The sequence below is a fragment of the Pipra filicauda genome, unplaced genomic scaffold (genome assembly GCF_003945595.2).
Source record: "Pipra filicauda isolate LSUMZ 115617 unplaced genomic scaffold, ASM394559v2 scaffold46_size3722508_pilon, whole genome shotgun sequence".
Taxonomy (NCBI): domain Eukaryota; kingdom Metazoa; phylum Chordata; class Aves; order Passeriformes; family Pipridae; genus Pipra; species Pipra filicauda.
In genome coordinates, this window is record NW_024104609.1 from 1,394,262 (window position 1) to 1,415,765 (window position 21,504).

At 42.5% G+C, this 21,504-nt stretch overlaps 1 protein-coding gene across 2 annotated transcripts in view; it reads right to left on the reverse strand.

Annotated features, from left to right (window-relative positions):
• The window catches only part of ZNF423 (zinc finger protein 423), a 229,895-nt gene that overhangs the window by 5,194 nt on the left and 203,197 nt on the right, over positions 1-21,504 (reverse strand). For both annotated transcript variants that reach the window (XM_027732387.2, XM_027732393.2), the window contains 2 exons: positions 17,742-17,873; positions 16,112-16,227 (listed from right to left, as the gene is read on the reverse strand). In XM_027732387.2, coding sequence (XP_027588188.1) covers positions 16,112-16,227; positions 17,742-17,873 — 248 coding nt within the window. The remainder of the gene's footprint in view (positions 1-16,111; positions 16,228-17,741; positions 17,874-21,504) is intronic.

Here is a 21,504-nt window from a genome sequence, read left to right on the forward strand (position 1 = left end):
AAATCCCATTAAAATGAACAGAAACCATTCCTTAAATCATTTCAACAAGAATTTTGGAGATAATAGATTCATGTGACAAACAGCAAACATGAAAACCAACTGGTCATTAGCCATTGGGTGACCTATTAATCCCAATATTTTTTCCTGAAGTGTGGGGAGTCCTCCAAACCCAGGTGAGAGCCCAAGCAGTAGCTCCCTGCCTCTCCCCACCTCTGTACCCAGGTTTCTACCCCTGCTTCAGGCACTGTCTGACTCCAAGCCCAGAGATCAGGGTCTTGGCTGAGGACCCCTTGGGGCTGTGCCCCCTCTTCCCCATTCTCTCTCCTTTGCCCCTTATGGAGCAGGGCAGGAAGGAGATCAATCCCTCCACTGACTACCAACATCCACAGCTCGCCAGACAAAAGCTAAACCTCAGAGTAAGGCGCTGACTTGAAGCAAAGGCTGAAGTCTCACATTTGAACATATACATAAAAAAAAGACAAAACAAAACGTCCAAATTGCTACAAACAGAAGTCGGAGTGTCTAAATATTTACGAAATACCATCTGCAGCTTTCTTTTTTCAATGTTTTGCATCTTTTGAATTCAAACTGGTCCAAAAATCTCTCAGCTGTTATTCCTCATTATATATCCACAAGCACACACGCGTATGGGCATAGGTACTATTTCCCTCTAACAGCAATCCATAAAGATGAAAATCTTTATGCCTTGACTTTATAAAGGGATTACTTTAGGCAGAGGACACAAGGCGACCCTTGCTTTAGCCACTGGAGATTATGCTCTCTACAGAAAGCTGTGAGCCTTAAATTGGTGGTGCTCTAATCCTAAACTGGAGAGGCATTCAAGGGATGCCATGACCCAGAAGAGCAAGTGGAAAAAAACTAAATTAAAAAAAAAAAAGGTACACTGAAGAGGGAGGAGTGTGAGAAGAGAAAAAGAGAGAGAGAAAGGGAAAGAAAGGAGAGCAAGTTTGCTTTACAGGATCAAACTATTTATTTTTATTTTTAATTTCTTTGCTACTTTCCCTTTGCTATCAGACTCTAAAGAAAAATCACCTTTGCACCCCCTTGCAGTTTGTATGTGCTTATTTTTAGAACTGTTTGACAATTATCCAAGGGTCTAAGACTAACAGATGGCCTGTCTTAAAGCCTCATATGTTCACTAGTTTGCACTTCTGACAAACAGTAAATGTACTCAAGAGTGTGCCATAAACAGGGCTGAATGAATACTCAGAACACAATTTAGTTAATACACTTCATTAAAACTGATAGTGGTAACCAATGTTTCCCATAAAACCAGGTGTTAATTGCCCTTCCAGTTGTTTCAGGTAACTCTTACCCAGTGACATTTATATGTTTAGATCGTAGTTTTTCAGGCAGCACAGTATTACTTCTTTCCTTTCCCTTGGTATTTTACCCACTACATAAAATGCTTGTAACAAGTGAACTCCAAGTTATCATGGTATGCAATAAAAAAAAAAAAATTGTCAGGCAAGACAGGTTCACATGTCCCTTCTTTATTTGAAGAATCGCTTGAAATGGAGGTAGAGGCAAAGGAAAGGTGGCACATCCTTTGTGAAAGGCAACAGCTGCCTGTGTTACTGCTTCCTTCATCTCTGAGCATCTGATAACTTGCCATGCGTCAGTCAGTCCCTGTGTCAGCACACTTTGAGATGGCACTTCAACAAATGCAGGTAGAAGGCTGTCCTTTACAAGTTATTGAACCAGGAAAAAAATAAAAAATCATTTTGAGTGTCTAAGAAAATATGCCTGGAGGTTTGGTGTCACCTGAAAAGCAAAGTTGCCTGTTTCCAGTGGAAATAGCTGCACCTGAGTCACTCTGATTCTTGCACATGATTACTCCGGGGCCAAATGCACCTGTCCCTGGTTCCGTGACACAGAAATACTCTTCTGTGCCACGACAGAGATGCCCCCAGCACCCCTGGAGTTTCTGTACTCACTGGGAAGGGTGAGCAGACTCCCTCGGTGCCTTCTCAGCTGGGGGATGCCCCAGCCACCCCCAGAAATCTGCCTGGCTCCTCTGGAGAGCAGGACCTGGCACTTCATCTGGAGTCAATGGGAAGGTTCAGAACTCGTAAAATATTTACAGGGTGAAAAAGCCGTTCCACACATGACTGACTAAATGCTGACTGGTTTTTATTAATAAATCTCTTCCTGTGGCTGGAATGTTCCTACACTGAAATGCAGCTGCCCGGGTGTGGGTGTGCAGAGCCCCGGCAGAGCCAGAGGCATCCCCGCCCGCTGCCGGTCTTTGTTCTGCACCGGGGCCGTGCTGTCGGGCTGCAGCGCCCCAGCACCATCCTCCCTCCGTTTTATCTCTGTTACACTGCCTCTCTTCATTTTAATGTATTCCTGAATATTGATTGGCATTTCTGTGTTACTCTGGTTTGAAAAATTACCCTTTTATACAAATACCTTTCTTAGAGTTATTTTTTTTTTCCAGTCCCAGCCTTTTCTCACACCAGCTAAGGGTTATTAGATGATTTATGAATTTAATTTCTCTTCTAATTCAGGTTGTTTAGTCCTAATCAGACTTTGACAACTTACCTAACATGCTTTCCCCTTTCAACTTGAGACTAATAATTCTGTACCATCAGTCTTCCAGACCTGCCATCTCCTTCTATTCTTCTCTAAAACCTCAGAATAAACCAAGGCAAGCCTATTATAAGTGAACTCCAAGTGCAGACTAAGCCTGGCATAGCCTCTCATATTCAATTAAGTGCCTCACCAAAAAGTCTATATGCTTCTTTCCAAAAACACTGGATAAAATGCTGAAGCACAAAAGCAAAGTGAAGCCTTTGGGAAAATCTCCTTACCACAGGACTTTGGAAATAAAAACCACAGAGGAATACATTATTAAGAGATAACCAGAGTCTTCTGTTAGAGAAACTAGCTGTAAACACACCGCGATTCACTGAGGCACCCAATGAAACCAGGGAGCTAATAATACCTGTCCTGAGGGACCACACGCTCCTGAGAATTTCACTCAGAAATGCAAATTTATCAGCATCCTTGTGACTCGTAGTCTCCAGTATGCCATGAGCAAGATCAAAATAAGCTGAGGGAAAAAACTTATACTTCCTAAATATAAAGGGAGAGGGATAAATTTAATTACTGTTGTCAGAAGGGCAAGAAACCAGAATATTTTTCGAATTCCTTCACTCCCCCCTCAGCCCCACTGTTTCTTCCTGACTGGATCCCAGAGCCCTTGTTGATCCCAAGAACAGAAAAGGGCTTGCAGGATCCAAGCACACCACTCTGCCAACAACATTTGGTGTTTTAACCTGGGCTTGGTAAGTCCATGGTTTTCTGGGAGCCTGGTCCTACAGATGCTCAGGGTCACTGCCACCCCTATGCCTCCACTGACATGTCACAAACCCAGCAGCACGAACGCCCTCTGCCCTCTGCCTGGCTCCCAAGTAACCCTCCAAAGCTGTCCTAGAGAATGCAAACACCCCACTTCTAGTCCACTTTCAAATCTAAGCCACACTAATTGGAGAAAGCACCTCCTGTGCACAGGTACACTCCTTTGACTCTGCTACACCAAAAACCTCAATGCGTGCCCCAGGGCTGACCTGTTTTTATCCACTTATTGGTGGTACTCAGGGAAGCAAAGTTTCAAAATCATTTGCAAGAGGAAAACTATTTTCCAGGAATCCTTCTTAAGTATTCCTCTCAAAAGCATGAATTGTTGATTTCTTAGAAGCCTATCTGAAGCTTACCTCATTAATCCCTCCTTGATCTAAGGTAAATCACATTGCAGAAGCCAGTTAATTGTTCCTTTATGTGAGGGCTGGCATCATCATTATGGAACAATTTGTGACTCCTTTAAACACTAAATCATTTCCTGATTGGGTCTTTATTATAGGACCAGGATGGTGTCCTCTCACACTCTCTTTTCTCAAAAAATACTCAGAGCAAAAGGGAAATGCTTTACACAGTACCTTTAGCAGTCACCAGTCAAAATGCATAGATAAAGCTTCACTGAGTGATCATTTCTGTGAGAATGTAACCAAACAAAAGCCAGGAAATTCAAAGTTGAATCTAAAACTCACTCTGCTGTTCTCTGGTATGGTAAGGGTCACTGAACACCATCTGATTACTTCTTGTAGCTTTTTCCCCTGCACCAGTTAGGTATTCCTTGTGTAAAGGACCATATTCCTGTCACATGGCCCCCACGTACTGCTCAGACTGACAAAATGGCCGGTCAGTGATCTGTTGCCTTGGACATAATGGCTGTTATTGCTGGTTTCTCATTTCAAAAGGGGAATAAAAATCCTCCAGTGCAAGTGGCTCTACTATAAAATAGCAAGGCCACAGTTACAGAAGTGTTTCATATGCTGCCCCATTAGTATAGATGCCACCAGCACAGCAGAAATCTGCAGACAGGACTGTGCTCAGCCCAGTGCCCACTGCCTCAAGGAATTAACCCCGGAGGAGCTAGGAGAGTGAAAGCATCATGCAGGATTTGTTCTTATAAGTAAAAGAGGGGCAAAAATATCACCAACACAAGCCGTCTCCTCCAAGACATCACAAAACAAAACAGCAAGGCAATATTGCTGTTGCACTTGTGTGAAACAACTGGGTTAAAAAATGGGATTTTCTGCCAGTGCTACTCCATTACAACAGTGTCACTGGTCTCTGGAAAATCTGCCTTCTAAACAGCAAGATGCCACATTTTAAACAATTGTGATTTCATGCAAAGACTAAGAGCATGTGTCAGCCCCAAAGGAGGACAAATTTTTCAGAAGTAAATATGTTCTAAACTACCTCGCTGCTCCTTTTGAAGACACAATAATGTAACACACCGATGACAGATATGCCAGACACAGCCAAACCTCAATGCCCATGGCAATTTATTCAGGTTTAACTGTGCAGCAGAAACAAATGAGGAGGCTGGGTGGTCAGGCAGGAGTGTTCCCCCAGGGCTGGCACAGTGCGGGCGCTGCTTTAGCCATTCCTGCACAGTGCAAAGCCAAGGCAATTTGGTTCTGTGGACTAAGGTGACCTTAGGATGTCTGTCCCACCTGCCCAGGATGTGGCACAGAAGACACACGAGACACTCCACAGTGAATCAGCTCAAGCACAGCTGAGTGATAAACTCGGGACTGCTGCTGCCAAATCTGGTCTGGCTCACGCGGAGTTGGGGTGACAGAGCCTCGATGAACCCAGCCTGACCTTACACAGAGTCACGAGCTGTCTCTGCACTGATCCCATCAGCATGTACACTCTTAGCTCTATCATCCAGATTTTTCCAACAAAGTCCCATAACCTCATTGAGGATAGACAGTTTAGTATGTCGTAAGTTATTCCATTACCACGAAACAAGAAAAAGAGAATATTAACAATCTGTCCACTCAGTTACTGCACAGGTCGGGTCGTTGCACGTGTGCACCCAGCCCTACACCACACACAGCCGGCCCTGTGCAGAACACATGTGCAGAACAGGCACAACCTGGAAACAAGCTGTATCCTAAATTATATTATCTTTCTTCCTTTCTCTTCTGGTCAGAGGATGGTATAAAACTGCTCTCAAAATATGATGTTAAAGCAGGGTATCAATTACACATACTTTAGTATGTGATTGAATATACTTCTCTGGAAGCAACTTCAGAAAGAACAAGGAGCAAGGGTGTTCCAGGGCTCTTTTCAGGTCCCTGAGAGTACGCTGAGCTGACAATAACAACAAGAGCATGGAGGTACAGGCAGTGACAGCCCTATACACACACCCAGGTGCAGAAAGACAAGCAAACCACTGACTTTCTAGCAGTTCCTCCTCCTTTTGCTCTTTTCAGGCCCCATTTTTTCCTGGCCAATTATCATGCTTGCTCCATGTATCTGACCTCACAAGGGAATGAGAACAGGTAAGTAAGGATTTAGCAGGAGTCTCTGCTATGCTCTTTAAAACCCCCTGGAAAAACTGGCCCTTGGCAGGACCTCTGTCCTCAGCTCGCTCCAGCAGCCAGGGCTGGAAACGCTGCTCCCGCTGCCTTTCACTGTCCGAGGAGATTACACTCTAAATCTCTTCCTTGCAAATCAGAGGTAAACCCAGGACCTTTCAAATTTTTTCATGAAATTATTTTTCAAATTCCTCCTAACAATAAAAGTGATGGGGACTCCACTAGCACCACAGCAGTAGGCAACAACAGTATAGTATCACTCCAGGATTTCCTGTCTGGAGTTCAGGCTTCACGTCTGAAATACAACACACACACAACATTTGTATGACCGAGGAAACACAAGACGCTTGCCACACATTTATTATCTTCCTGGGGAAATGATATAGAGGACAAAAGAGACTATATTTACTCCCTCCCCAGCTGCTTTTACAATCTAATAATTTATTTCTCCAGGACATAAATTTCAGATTTAAACGAAATCCCTGAAACCTAAAGATGCCACATGGTAGAGGCTAGGGCAGTATTTCTTTCTGTTTTGGAGATGGGAGTGCTTAATGCATTGCTCGGTTAACCAGGACCCTTAAAATTTGGGGGAGGGGATGAAGGGGACAAGCAATTAGACTGTGGCAGGCCCTAAATGCAAATACAGGCAACTGTGATTACTATACTCATGCACAGAGTTAAAAATATCTGGTTATTGAAAATTATTTTCTCATTCCATGGGGGTTTATCTAGGTTTAGGCCAAGATATTTATTTTTTTCTGCAGCAGCTGTACTGGGGATTCTTTTACATTTTTCTTACACAGAAGCTATATATCATTCACATTTCTGAAAACTGAGGCGCTTTCTATGATGTAAGAAATCTCTACAATTAGAAACAACCATGTCCTCTTTCAGAAAGATAGAATACATCTCCAAACCCTTCTAGTCAGCAACTAAGGTAGCAGTGCTCTTAAAGCAAATGTAAAAATCCAGGGTACAAATTCATGTTAACCGTTACAGATATATCCATCTGTTTGCAAACTAACTAGTGACTGAAACTGATGAACTCACTGAAAAGTAATTTTCGAGTCTACTAGCGTCTGTTCTCTTCTAGTAATAAAGTAAATGCTTTTCAATAACTGTGCTGCTTTTGAATGCCAATTTCCATTTAAGCAGGTTCAGGTTCTCTCTTAAAAAAACCCCTAAAATTAAAATAGCAAATGCCTTTTCTTTCCAAAGGTCAAACTCAGCTTTTAAAGAACATGCAACATTTCAGCAAGGCAGAGAGGACAAAATTCCAATCAGATAAATGGGCTGTGCAATGATTGAGAACCACGGCTGCCTCAGGTTTCTGAATGGGCTGTAGGATAGAATTTGGCACAGCCTGATGTTGAAGCTTATATCTCTTTTACTGCAGACAAGAAATTCACTGAAATATATAAATAATGAATGTGGCTGGGGATCTCTGCTGGTACTACTGCTGGTTCTGCAAGATGCAGGAGCAGAAACATACACTGCTCCATGTTTTTGTTATTAGGGAATCCTTGTTCTCCAATAATAAACACAGAATATTTTATCTGAAATGGCTTCTGCAGCACATACTGTATAAGTTTCAGCTTTCTAAAAGTGCCAGCAAATTGCAGAAAGATAAGTTACAAAGACGTACCTAATTTGCTGTGATGAATTGTGTGCATGCTTCAGTGATCAAAACTGCAGCTGAGACCCATTATATTTAATGATCTAGACATTTCTTGTGAAAACACTCAGGCATATACTGTTATGTCTGGACAAGCATCCCCATTTTGCTCTAGGAGAAAGCAAATGAAGAGACTGAACTTCTAAAAGGATGCTGTACGCCACCCTTGATGAGCTCTTTAAAACTGAGGCTGATCAAGCTCCACTATTTTCCTTAAGTAATGCTTATGCTCTGCCCTTTCAGTGCAGCAATCCTCTTCCTTTGAAAAATGAAGTCAGTTCCTTTGGATGCTAGCGACACTTACAGGAGGCAACAGAGCTAATCTATGCTCAGACCACAAACTAAGTCCCAGGGCAGCTACCACAGCAGAAGAAAATCAAAGGGGCTGTATTAGACATCTCTTCCCACCAGCAAAGAAAAACTATGACGAGACTTTTCAGACAGAAAACAAAAGAAAAAAAAAATATTTGCCGACATTATACAAGTGTTCTGTTTCTATTTTAAGGACTATGTCCTGCTTACACAGGCATGTGCTACCAAGCTGGGTAGAGCCAAGCAGTGGTAGCTGGTTCTGCTGTCCCTGAGGACACTTTTCCCACACATCCAGCTGTGCCAACAGCCATGCTCACAGACCCACAGCTTACGGCCCCTTTGCTCTGTGGCTCTACACAGAGCAGCAGGAAACCCTCCTATGGGGACAGGGATTTCACCTTGTGACCATGTGAAGGACTTCTGAATAAAGGGTCTGTGGTTTCCAGCCCTTTACATCTGTCTCCTCCAAAATTCTCCTGCACAGTACTGAGTATATTGTTCAACCCCCGCCTTTCCAACTTTGTAAAACAGGAAAAAACAAAGCCAGAAAAAGTGCTGGTAGGCTTAATTCATTCATAGTTATAAGAACCATGGACATCTGCAGAGAAAAGCCACAGAATTTTCCTGCTACCACAGATTCAAGAGCTCATGTTCCCTCTCCCCGGTCAGTCTGAATCTCCTTCTGTCATTGTTCAAAAAAAACAGAGCAAGACATAAACGTGTGTTTTGACTCCAGAAATAAGGATCTCAAAGTGCTATTTCATTCACCTGAGGAACTGCTAAATACTATCACAGTGATAATTTGTGATAGTGTGGTAAAGAATGAAGAAAAGGTATTTGTTAATTGTTGACATAACAAAATTAATTTTCCATCCCTAAACTTTTCCTCATCTCTCCTGTGAGCTCTGATGCAATGTTACTGACTGGCACTGCTGAAATGCCAACTTGCATTTCTCATCCTTAATTTCTCTCTAAATGTCATTAGTAATTGTTATTGCCAGACCAGAGAGTGCAATCTGGTCTTTCCAAAAGAAAATCTATTTCTCATTTCTTCTCCTGTGCTTCCTCCTTTTGGTCAGGATGAATGTTTAACACATGTGCTTTGCTTCCAAGAGGATGGGAACGCATTAATGTATCTGGAAGTACAACATTCCTGCTTTATTTATTTACATATAGCATGCCTGGATCCTTATGAATACCAAATTGTATATTCAGAAGGGTCTTCAAAGCACATCTTTCAAGAACACTAACAAGTCTTAATTGAATAAAGCTAACAAGTAGGGGAAGGGAACACCCTTTAATCTGTGCATACAGACTCCTCTCTGGATGCTTCTGTAAATTACTCTTTTGGTGGGTAGCAATGTTGTCAAATATAAAAGCACATGATATGATTTTTCTCTCTTTCTGTCACACAGAAGAAAATCCTTTTCAGTGAGATGAGTAAACTGGTCTAGCTTTGGTCTGGATTAAGGTCTAACCCTAACTGACCCACACAAGTAAAAGTGGGGTGTCCAGCACTAAACAGAGAGGTGAGCTTAGACATCTGTGTGCAAAGGAAAACCTGCCAGTGTAAAAGGCTGGCTCCTTGCACATCTCTATGTATTGAGCCAGCAATTTGTATAGTTAAGTGCAGCATCTACAAAATTTGGTCTCCGATACTTAAAGGCAAGTAGTACCTTGGCACTTTGAGTCAATTTTAGAAGGGACTCTGTCATGACAGACCTTTAACTGAGTTCCCCATAATCAGCACATCTTTCATTTGCATGTCTGCATTATATTTTGCAATGTATACAAAGTAATTAATTCAAAGCTAAGCTGCATTTCCATATCCATTAACTAAAGGCATCTTATCTCAAAATAAATAGACATTTGGACATTTCCAGCCAGGAATTGTGCTTTCAATAAACACAATTGATGCATATACATTGTCTCTTGGCGGCTTACACTCCTGCCCATCTGTTGGGATGGCATGGTGCCTACGCAAAAGTTGGTTGGACCCTTGCCCTAGGGCATAGATGACAGGCAACGACGGGTTTAGCTGGGCAGCCTGAGCACCAGATCCAAGTGCCATCTCTGCTGTAGGAAGCCCCTTCTGTGTGCCAGCGCTGCCACATTGGAACGACATGCCTCCTTACACTTGATCACACATGTTGACACTTGGGTGCGCTTAAGTGCATTAATGACTGAAACGATGCCTTTCACCTGGCTCAAATCTTCCCCCCCCTACTCTGCATCACTGCTGGGTTTTCTGCACATTTTCATGTGGCTGTGGACACTTTGTCAGCCAGGGCCAGCCACAGAACAGCGTTAATGTTGTGAGAAATGAAGGAGGGTTTTTTGTTATGGGCCATGCTGCTCCAGTGCCAGACATTTCTTCATCTCAGGTGAGAGATCTTTCTGCAACTCACTGAAAAGACCTCAGAGAGGACAGAGATGCAGCAATATATTGATCACAATCATCTTTCCAAATGCTACACCTTGTCACTACGTCAAGCATAGGGCAATTCAATATTTCTGCACCATTCTTTGTTGCAGCAGATGTGGCCGCGCAAAGAGGCCACCCAGTCTGGATGATGTTGCTGTTCCAACAGCAACCCCAGCCCCTGGCTCAGCAAACACTAGCTCCCTGTGTGCTAGGGAAGAAGGTGCTGACAAATCACACAGAGGTGCATGAGCATGAACAGCCCTTGCTCTTACATCAACCTCTGTGGATGTCAGGCCCAGGAAACCTCTGGCATCCCCTGCCCAGAACCTCAAGTGCAGCTTTGGCAGACCCAGCAACAGCCCCATGTAGCCTACAAAGGTGTTTCTTAGCTTTGGTCTTTATGAAAGCCTGTTCCAAATTTTTAAACAGCCAGGTATTCCTGCTCCCCTGAATTTAAGCACAAGTATTGAAAACCAGAGACCTAATAGGTAAAACTCTTCCCTACTGTGACAACAGATCAGAGATAAAACTTGTGGTTTTGCAGTCCATAAAAAACGTTCAGGCAGGCAGACTCAACATGATGGGTATGTGCCTACAGCACTTTTAATTTTTAATTATTGTTAGTTATAATTATCTGACTGCGTCTGAATGAAACCCAGCAATATGGCTGGAATAGATTTTGGTAGTCGTGTAATTTATTAGCTTTGTAACTACTAATAATTAAAATTTAACAATACTCCAAGCACCATAGCAACATTTTTTTTTAAGAAACACTAGCCAAATCTGCTAGGATAACTGACTAGGTCATTTTCAGGATTTTAAAGGAGGACTAATATTTTAAAAATTTAAAAAAAATGGGAAAAAAAAAAGAGAAAAAAAGAGGGAAAGATAGACAACAGACTCTTAAATGCCCATCAACCACCAAAATGCAAAGATTAAAAAAATCTGTTTTAAAAGAAAAAAAAATGGATTTTTACTTGCAGAGAATTAATTCTATACATTATTTTGTGTGTCCTTTGTATGAAACCTAGAAAGAGTTCAGGGTATGTTTCCAGTAAGAAGCTCCTGATGCTTGACATCCAAATAATACATAAGTTCTGAAATATAGCAAAAGTTACATCAAAGGAAGCACTGCTTTGAGCTAGAGCCACATTTCAGGTCCTGTTTGTCCTGCCACCCACACACTCTCCAGGGAAATACATTTTCTACAACTTCATCAAGATATCATAGATTTGCCTTTCTCTCCACTGTCTGTATGGACACTGGAGCCCAGAAGCGCTGAGATACTTCAGTGTTGCAATCACACTTCTATTTAAGTAACCTTTTTATACCTCCAGAAAGTAAGTAAAGTCCATTTCTCAAACAGGAGCTGGAGCCACTAACCCCTAAAAGATTTGGAATAGCTGGGTACAGATCCAAAATTGTCTAAGTCTTTCTTCAGTGCTCTGACCATTGGTGGTGAAATGAGCCCTGAGATGCAGCCCTGCAGACTCACCTCCGTGCAGGTGGGTCACAGCCAAGCCAAGAGGCTCTCAGTCTCCTCTGTGCTTCAGGGGACACTGCTGTACCCAGATGGCTCCAAGCACCACTGGGCATAAGCAGCTGGAGATGTTGCTCCCCATTGCCCCACTCCCAGGGAGGCCAGCACAGGTCCAGAGCAGCCTCTTCACGACCCCCATCGGGTCACATCAGACTGTGGGGTGGCTGCGGTGCCCCCACGCCTGGGCAGGTTTCACTGCTCTACAGGAGGCACATCTAACATCAAGCTGACATTAAAAGCAGTCTCAAAAAAAGAAAACCTGCTTAGGGCTTGATCTGCTGTAATCAGCAGAAAGAATCCCAAGGACTTTGATGTGGACCAAATCAAGCCCCTGGAGGACGTTCATGGTAAATCATTATTAATATAATGAGTGCAATTTCTGTGCAGCAGCTCATGCCTGTTTATGGATATATGAAAATTGCCAGCTTTTCACATAAAATAAAATGAGAGGGGAGACAGACCACAGTGTTAGCCAATGAGCCATAGTAGCCACTCTCTTTTTGATATGTGTATATTTAAAGAAACTGGGCACTTAAAATGACAGCAAATTCTGCCAGTGAAGCTCCCTTAATTTAGTGGTTTGACATATCTCCAAATCTGAACAGAAAAGAAAGCCCTTTATTCATAGCAGGCAATAAAACACCTGAACACCTGTGCTAGGAAAGACCTGGCAGGTACCCTGCTCCCTTGGTACCTGGATTATTTGCGCATTGTTTATTATATCCCTTGCCTTAGTTTTCATCAATTGTAATCATTTAGGGGGAAACAGTATGATTAACAGTACACAAGCAAACAGCAGGAATTAATCCTTTAAATACAAATACTTCACTGGTTATGTGATGGCTCCTTGGAAAAGCAGTGTGGCAAAAGAGTACATACAAAAATCTTGCTTAAGTTTCCTCTGAAAATCACTGCTCAGTCACAATTTGCTTAATGCAATTCTCGATGCAAGAAACTGAGGAGGGATCTCTCCTTGCTGTGAATCACAAAACAAATATAACTCTCAGCACCCATTATGTGTCATCATTTCCGACCCACCTTCAGTGTTGGCAGGGTTCCCTGCCATGTTTTAAATAGTAAAGATCAAAATTTCAGTTTTGTCAAAGAGCTAGCTCATCTCCCATGTCCAAGTGCCCTGTGTGCTGTGGTGGCTCTGGCTGCCCCAAGGAGCAGGAATGCCAGTGGGGCTGGCAGCTCCCAGCACAGCTCCTGGGAATGGGGCTCTGTTTGAAAGGGCTCCTTCTGTGCTGCACGTGAGGAATCCCCAACCCTCCACCTCTACACTTGTTTCAGTGAGCATTTCAGTAGGGGGAACGAAATGCCATAGCCTCAGTGTTTCATATAATAGCTATAAATTTATTTTTTTTCTGGGAGAAAAAAAATATTCTCATCATATTCATAGCTGTCAATCTTACAAACTGAGGATGTGAAAAACGTGGAGCTGCCAGCCTTTCCTCTTCTGCCCTAAGGGTGTGTGGGGTTATCATACATGCTGTTTCCTTTGTGTTTCATACTTAACCTTACCATGTTTTCTTTCCTTATTTCCAGTGAGATAATGTAAGCAGTTAAACGGTGTTCTGTTTTCTTTTCTTGTGGCAGTATCATGAAGGTAACCTCACTTACTCATTGTTCCAGATTCTCACCCAAATTTCCACCATTTATAAAGTAAGCTCAGTTCCTCAGAGCTTTCTTAAGCCTTGGTCTTACAGCTCCATCAGATGGTGTAAACTTCAAAGCATAAACCTATTTTAAAATACAACTACTAGTTCAGCAGTGCAAAGAGGGTTTGGTCACTTCCAGAGTGTTGAGCTACCAAAGCAGTATCTGCACCGGCCACTCAAAGCACATTCACAGCAGCAACAGTTTCTCATCACATGGCACACGTGCCTTCTGGGCTTACTTAGCATTTACCCTGACTGTTTAAAGAAATGTTCACAAATCAGCAGGGCTAATTCATGGCACTCCATGACATGTCCAAAAGTTACCTTTTCCCTGTGCAGCCTGTCATTTTCCCCACCCTCCTTGATTTTCCTGCTTTTCTGTAAGCATCCCACTCTGAATTTCTTCTTGAAATAGCTGAATGTTCAATTTTTTTAAAAGTATTTTCAGTGGTTTCACTTATGAATACGAAGAAGTGAAACAATGTGTAGGTTCAGGTTTTGATACTAGTTATTTTATGCCAGTGGGAAAGCAAGTTCAGAACTGAAAAGTCAAATTCATCAAGCGAAACCCCTTGATGGATGGTGATCTGCCCACATTAGAATAATTGCACAGTTAAAGAGACTGAAAGGTTTATGTAGATTTAACCCTAACTAGCAGCTGAACAACTGGTTCACTGAAATAATACTAAATCTTCATTATGCAACAAAAATATAACCAATAGTTGAGAAATTTAGAACAGGCAACTTACACATCAGAAACTAATGAGATAACCATGCCAAGGCAGACTGGTTCAAAAGTCTTGAGCATTTCTAATGGATTTATACACACATTTTGTGTCCTCCTTGGCTCCTGTATTTGCATTAGTAAATTCCCTGGCATCAAGTAAACACACATTTCTGAGTCACCACCAAAATAAAGACTAAAACTGTGCAGCTAAGTATTGAATTTTCATTCAGCCAACACCATTCAAAACTACTCGTGTAATTATTATGAGCAGAAAAATTTTCAGTGCACAAAAATTCTGCATAAAAACTGGAAAATTATAATCATGATTTATCTGATTAAAGCTGACATTTGCTGCAATTTCGCAAGGCACAAAACTTCAGAATTGAAACACTATGTAATTAAAATTCCTAATTGCAAAAAATGGGCCGTTGTTAAGACTATAATTCAACCAGGTTCTCTTTATTTGATCATCTGATTTTAAAGGTTAATGCAGTGACCTAGGAAGCCAGTATGCCCATTTTAATTGTGCTGGCATTTTGACCAAACACCACTTTAAGGGAAATATGGGAGGAAAAATCAGAGCTGGCTTTGTAAGCCACTGCTGCCTTCACAAAGCATTCATAGTTGAGAACATACAAACCCAAAATCTGCTGACTTTATTAAAATATTAACAAGGTATAGTTAAAACTTTTGTACACTTATGCAAATCAGGTCGCTAGAACAAGGGAAAGAAGAGATCCCCTGGGAGAAAAAAAAAATAAAATCAACAAAGTGAAAAGATCAGCCATCCTTCCACAGCATGACAGCACAACACAAGAGGCAGCAGCTTGGGAATTCAGCAAGATAAATAAAAACTCTCCAAAGTTTAAGTAAATCACAGTTTATAAAGCTAATAGACTTAAATGAGACATATGGTACCATTCTATAAAAAGACCACATTTCCCAGGGGGTGGGAGCAGTTTTTGGTGGCCATGTTATACAGGTGACATATGTGTGAGGCCAGCCAGGGTGGGCACCTCCTCATGAGCTCTGTAGGAGGGCAGGCTCTGGTGCTTCATTCCCCATGAGGTTCCAGGCACACACACCATGAGGTTTCTGTACCTGTGTGAGTTTAGCACTAGAAGTATCAGTGTGATTTAAACCCCAGCCTCACTGCCATGGCTCTAAGGAGGCCCCTGGGGCCGGGGCCCCAAGAGTAGCTACAGCAGCAGGACAGGGTCCAGCCCCTCCAGAGGGTTTGCTGCACTCAGGAACAGATGTGGGCCAAGCACTGGCTTTGTGGAGGCTACAACTGCTGTGGCTGCAGCCTCCAGTGTTGCCAGGAAAACTGCTATGTAAGGCCTGGTTTGCAGAATCTGCAGCTTGTTAATGTGCTACTGCCTTGGTGGAGCCTCTAATTAAGCATTGTTGGAGCTGCACCCACGCTTTGCTCTCATACCTCAGTAGGGAAAATTCCTTTACTTCTGACTTAACAGTGAGGAAGGGGATGGGGCAGCTACCATTTGCTTAGTCTTTGTATGTTAATCAGTTCCTAAATTATTAATAGAGAAAAAGAAATTATTTACAAGGTGTTTGACGTAGACATGTAAGGAGGCAACAACACTACTGTCAAGAGAAATACTCATAAATCATTATCTCTCTCTTGTCTTATTTATTTATTTATTCTAGCCATGCTCAGAGACCCCTTTCTCCTCGAGGCACCCAGGGAGGCAGGAGGAGTCTGAGAGACTGTTTAAGGCAGAAGAGACCATACTAAGGTTAGGCACCTTTTCTAAATGCTGCACAAGGGTGATGGCTGCACAGAGAAATCAACAGCTTTAGCTTTGCTTTTACTCCTATTGTAAACATACCTGAAGCTCTGTTTGAAAGAAGAACTTCTGTGGGCACTGGGAACAGTCATAAATTTTGTCTTCCTGCCCGTGGACTGCAAAGATGTGCTGCTGCAGTTTATTTGCCTGTACAAAAACTGAAACAACATAGTAGGATTAGTTAAGATTGCTTTGTATAAGGCATCTCGCCTAGAACTACACTTCAGAGTCTTTGCAATTGTAACAAGTCCAAGGATATCTGCCAGGGAAGTGCCGATACACTCTCTGCAGCAGAATTTCCTTACAAGTAGTCAATTTAGAGTCTCCAGGCTGACAGTCAGCTTACTTCTAACAGACACTATATCCTGTATGGATTTTTGATATTTCACATAAAGCTAACACTGTCCACGGGTAGCTGGAAGAACTCAGTCATCAGACCAAAGAGAGGATGTCACCACTCCCACAGGGAGCCCTGGGCCCACGGCAGGTGCATCGGATGCATTTTTAATGCAGGACAACTGGGCCAGGAGAAGCCTTGATGGCTGGTCTGGAAGACACATGGCCCAGAACAGCATTTCCCACAGACATGTGAATCTGAAAGGGCAGGCTTGCCACGATTTTTAGACCTTTTAAATAGGTTGCCCATTAGGTATAAAAAAAAAGGATGATGATTTAACCTCACAAATATCACAGCATCTACATTATGATTATGACTTTAGCTGGTTAAAAAATATATCTCATTTAATTTTTGTCTCACTTTATACGAATCTGTATGCAAAAATGACTTCTTCAGTGGAATTCAACACATGCACCCAAAGAGGTTTTTTTAACAGCACATTTCAGGAAAGGATAAATTAACTCCAAGCTCATGCAAAAACCATGTTCTCAAACTTTGAGCTGAACCATAAAGAGCTTGGGTTCACCTTATTCCCATCAAAGTTTAAGGAATCTCAGGTGCTGCCATGCCCCTTTACTGACAATAAGTCCACACCATCTCTCAAACAGATTGGAAATGCAGATGTTAACTACTGTTTTGAAGAGAGTACAAAAGGCAGCCTTTAGCATGCACCCTGCAGATCCTTGAAAAGCAAGATCACCCATGATCATTTTCATTTAAGAGATAGCTTAAAATGATCTACAGGGAAGGAATACCTAGCAAAATCTCAGACAGGAGTTAGAAATGTGCCACTGTAAGAAAATTGGGCTTAAAGAAACCTCTGAGAGAACAGCTGGCAAAACCATGCAGTTGTACAGTTTGGTCTTATCAAACCTTTATTCCCATGAGCCTCAGCAGTGTGAGTGGACCATTAACCACCTGGCCTTTAAAGGGTCCTTGCTCAGGTGAATAAGGGCTTGCAAGAGCGGGTCCATACTTTGCACGTCCTGCACTTGGAAACACATAACACCTTGGAGCCACAAGGTATAATGTAAAGGCTTTGAATTGTGGGGGGCCATGCAGAGCCTGCTGCTTGCAGCAGTGCTGCTCAGTGTCAAATGCCACAGTGCTGCTCGTCAGAGCGAGCCCCAGACTCAGACAGACAATATCTGAACATTTCCAAGCACAGTATTTCTTTTTCCCAAGGAAAGGAACACAGTATTTTACAAATCCCCCGAGTGTCATTTCTGGATCTAGCCATGCACGCTGAGGCTTGTCTTGGCCTCCCTGTCTTACCTGTGAAACAAACAGGGCATTTGAATGTGCCTCCCATCCCCTCAAAGCTGTGCTCAATCAGGTGACACAGGAGCTTTGCCGGAGAGTCAAACATCTGGTTACACAGCTTGCACTCATGATTGATGCCTTCCTCTGCAAGGTTCAAATGATACAACTTGTTAGTGACACAGCAGATTAGCGTCGGGGATGCAGCAGCAGTCGGCGAGGAACGGCTGTGCCTGCGCTCACGGCTTCAAGGACCCACAGCCACTGCCCCAGCCCTGGCCTCAGCACCAAAGCAGGGTGAGCGTTCACGGGTACAGTCCCAGCCACGTTTCGGGGTGGTGATTTTGGGCTGCGATGAAAGCGGCCCTGCACTCAACCCGTGGGGAACACACGCGCCTGCTCCCAGGCTCCCAACAACACAGCGCTGCTCCACCTCGCCTCCTGCCACAAAGGGAGAGCAGCCCTGCCCTGGGTATAGATTATTAAATAGTCAAACAGCATTTAAAACTACTTTCATAGTGTGAATTCAACACCAAAACTGACAGAGGGCTGAAATGCCATCTTCACCTTAGACTATACTGCAAACACACAGGGAAGGAAGGAACTATTGGAGAATAACAGGAACCCAGAGCAGAGAGTCAGCCTAAATTTTATCTCTTGGCTTTTTCCATGGTGAAGAGAGACCACTGAAGGTTTTTAAATGTAATTTGAAAGTGTTATTTCCGTGTCACATATTTTAAGTATTGAATACACAGGGCCCATTTCAAATGCCTCTATATCCTAGCTGAACTCAGGGAAATAACAATAATTATTACCCTTGGTTCAAGTCTACCACTTTTGTAAGATGATATGCTTCTCTGTTTATTGAAATTTGTGGTTCTGGGTGCAGCTGGGAACTTTTTTTGAGATACTGAAGCCATATTAAAGCAATTTTTACACATAAAACTGTTTGCTTGAAGAGAGGGAGTTGAAAAAATTTAGACAACATAACATACAGTTTATATATAAATCAGAAACCACCCAAAATTTTTTTAAATTGTGGATGGTTTCTGCAAATACTTGCTGAAAATGTGTCTTTCCTTCGCTGTGGCAGCACGTGAACTTCTCATGAAAACATACTTTAAAAACTAAATAAATTCTGTCTTTTGTTGTACGCATCTTCAAATATCACCACTTCAATTTTTATTTCCAAGATAGCTAATTATTACATTATACCATGAACCACTCTCTTGCCAAACACATTTGGATATTATGAATAATAGGAGCCTTCAGAAGCACTGTCTTTACTTACAGTTGCTTTAAATTAGCTTTTGCTATCTTTAAAGCGGCTAAAAAAAAGGAGATTATTGTTTTCTATAAAGCCTCTGGTACTCTCAGGAACCCAAAGCCCTTGTAGAAGCTGGTGATTTATGTGCCAGTGCAGGCAAACAGCAGGATTCTGCACTTGGGATGCTGGGCACAGCCCGTACCCAAGCACATGGCATGTTTGCTGCTGGAGGTAATTCCCAGAGCACGTGAGCCTTGAAGGGTGCATTGTGAAAAATAACAAAAAAAAAAAAAGGAAAAAAAACCCCACAAAACCATGCAGTGCCTTGTGCAGCAGCATATGCCAGTGGAGAGCTGCCCGTGCTGCCAGGTGGGCTCTGGAAATCCTCATGGCAATGTGTGCTCTGCCCTGCCCAGGGTGCTCATGGTGAGTGCCGGCATTGGAGCTGCCACGGGGAAGGGGGAGGCACAGTATGGGGAGAAGGAAACAGGTGGGTTGGGAAGGAGATAAAAAGAGAAAAGGAAAGGGAGGAAAGAGTCAGAAACAGAAAGATGAAAGGGCTGGTAGCTCCATGACAGCAGCTCTACAAATTCCCTGGGAAGACATAACCAGAGACTGGGATATTTCTAGAACGCCACAAGGTTTGCAATGCTCTGTTTGGGCAGCCACTATGGGCAGGCACGTGGCCCTCTCTGATGTGTGGGCTTCCCACCTGGCCTCTCTCCTTTCTGTAGTGTAAGGCTGGCTTCTCCCATCAGACTCTTGCCTGAAAAGTTTTGGCTTTGTGCAATCTTTGCAATCTGTTCTGGAGGGGAGGAGAGATGAGGAAGGGACATGTGCCTCCTGCTGAGCACGCCCAGCCACACTGCTGTGTACAGCAACCAAGCACTGCAATAAACCTGCAGAGGACAAAGCAGGTACTGGGGGGAATGGAACAAATTCCTTCTACAAGTAAATCAGAGAAATCATGTTTGACATTAATTTTCTACCCTCTACATACTGGGTATTTGGAAAACAGTGATTCATGTACAGCCTGAGGTCCGGTGTGAGCACAAGTGTTAATAAATACGAGCAGACACATACTGATGACTAGACAGCTGCTCCTTTTGCAGCCTAAATACCTATAATTTGAGTAAAATTAAAAAAAACCTGCCAAACCAAACAATGCTCAGCATTTCAATTGAAGTATATTCTTACAAGCTTGGTATGTTTAATTAGGTAACAGAGACTGTGTATTTTCTTGGCTGATCCCTGCAGTATTTTAAATAGTTAAACCCATAACAAACAAACTAAAACTCGAATGAAAAATAATAAAACATAATGGGTTCCTGCAGATCTGGAAATTTATCCCACTCGAGGCAAGACCTTTTGATTTGCAAATCCACTTCTGAATTATAAGGCCTTCTCCTCACCGGTGGGGGTTTTTATTCCACTCCCACAGGAGTCCATTATGTATTTCTTGTGTCTATAAAACCATCCAGAAAGAAAAAAGGGGGGAAAAAGTACCATGGTTAGCATGACAAACGTTTCTCTTTTCATGCATGTGTATTCAAAATATGAAAATGCCCAAAGATATAGATAGAATTGCTGCTATAATCACTCTCTCCTCTATGGCATTTTACAGCATATTATTTTACACAGAAACACAGCACATGTATAGGGATACTCAGTCACCTTTGCAGAATAACTTCCTTGAATTATATAAGATCACATAGGTACATGCAAGGAGGCTTTTTGACAATGCAGCATGACAGCCAATGTTCCAGTCAAATGTGTGGTGCTGGGTGTTAGCAATGGAAAACATATCATCATTTCCCTCATTCTTATTCATATTTTTTTTTTAAACATGACAAGCATCTATGAGAGACCTACATAACTCAAGTGAATTATGCAGCCCCTCTCATTTGTAAAATAAAATGCAGATTTTTACAGCTTGTTAGGCAGATCTTCTCCCATTTCTTCATAAGTGTATCTGTGTGGGGATCGAGCGATTGCAGGACTAAACGAGCAATGCACAGCAAACAAGAATCTTGGGTTTCTTGGCTTTTTTTTTTTTCCTGAGCTCAAAATAATAAACATTAATTTTACACTTCATTTCTCAAAAAAATAATAGGATATGCTCTTGTTTAAAACAAGCAGGCCTGCTGTATTCTGTCAGGCTGAAACTATGTCAGGCCAAAAGAGGAACAGAGCGCTTTGTGTAAAAGTATCATGGGGAGATGATAGTATCCTGTAATGTTTTCAGTACCTACTTTTGTCTCCAAAAGCATTTGATCCCTGGCAGACACATACTTATTTCCATACTGGTCTTGAGGGAAGCCAGTAGGAATGAGAGCTGATTATCTGAATCCTGAAGGTGAAACCTGGGTGGTGCCCACTGATGTCAAAGGCAGGCATTTGTATAAATTTGGAGGTACATAATTTACTGCCTGTTAGTGAGGATTAGTGGGTTGTGCAGACCCAGCTGAACTGCGGTGGCAAAGCACGTCGCTCATTGTTCCCAAGTTTGGG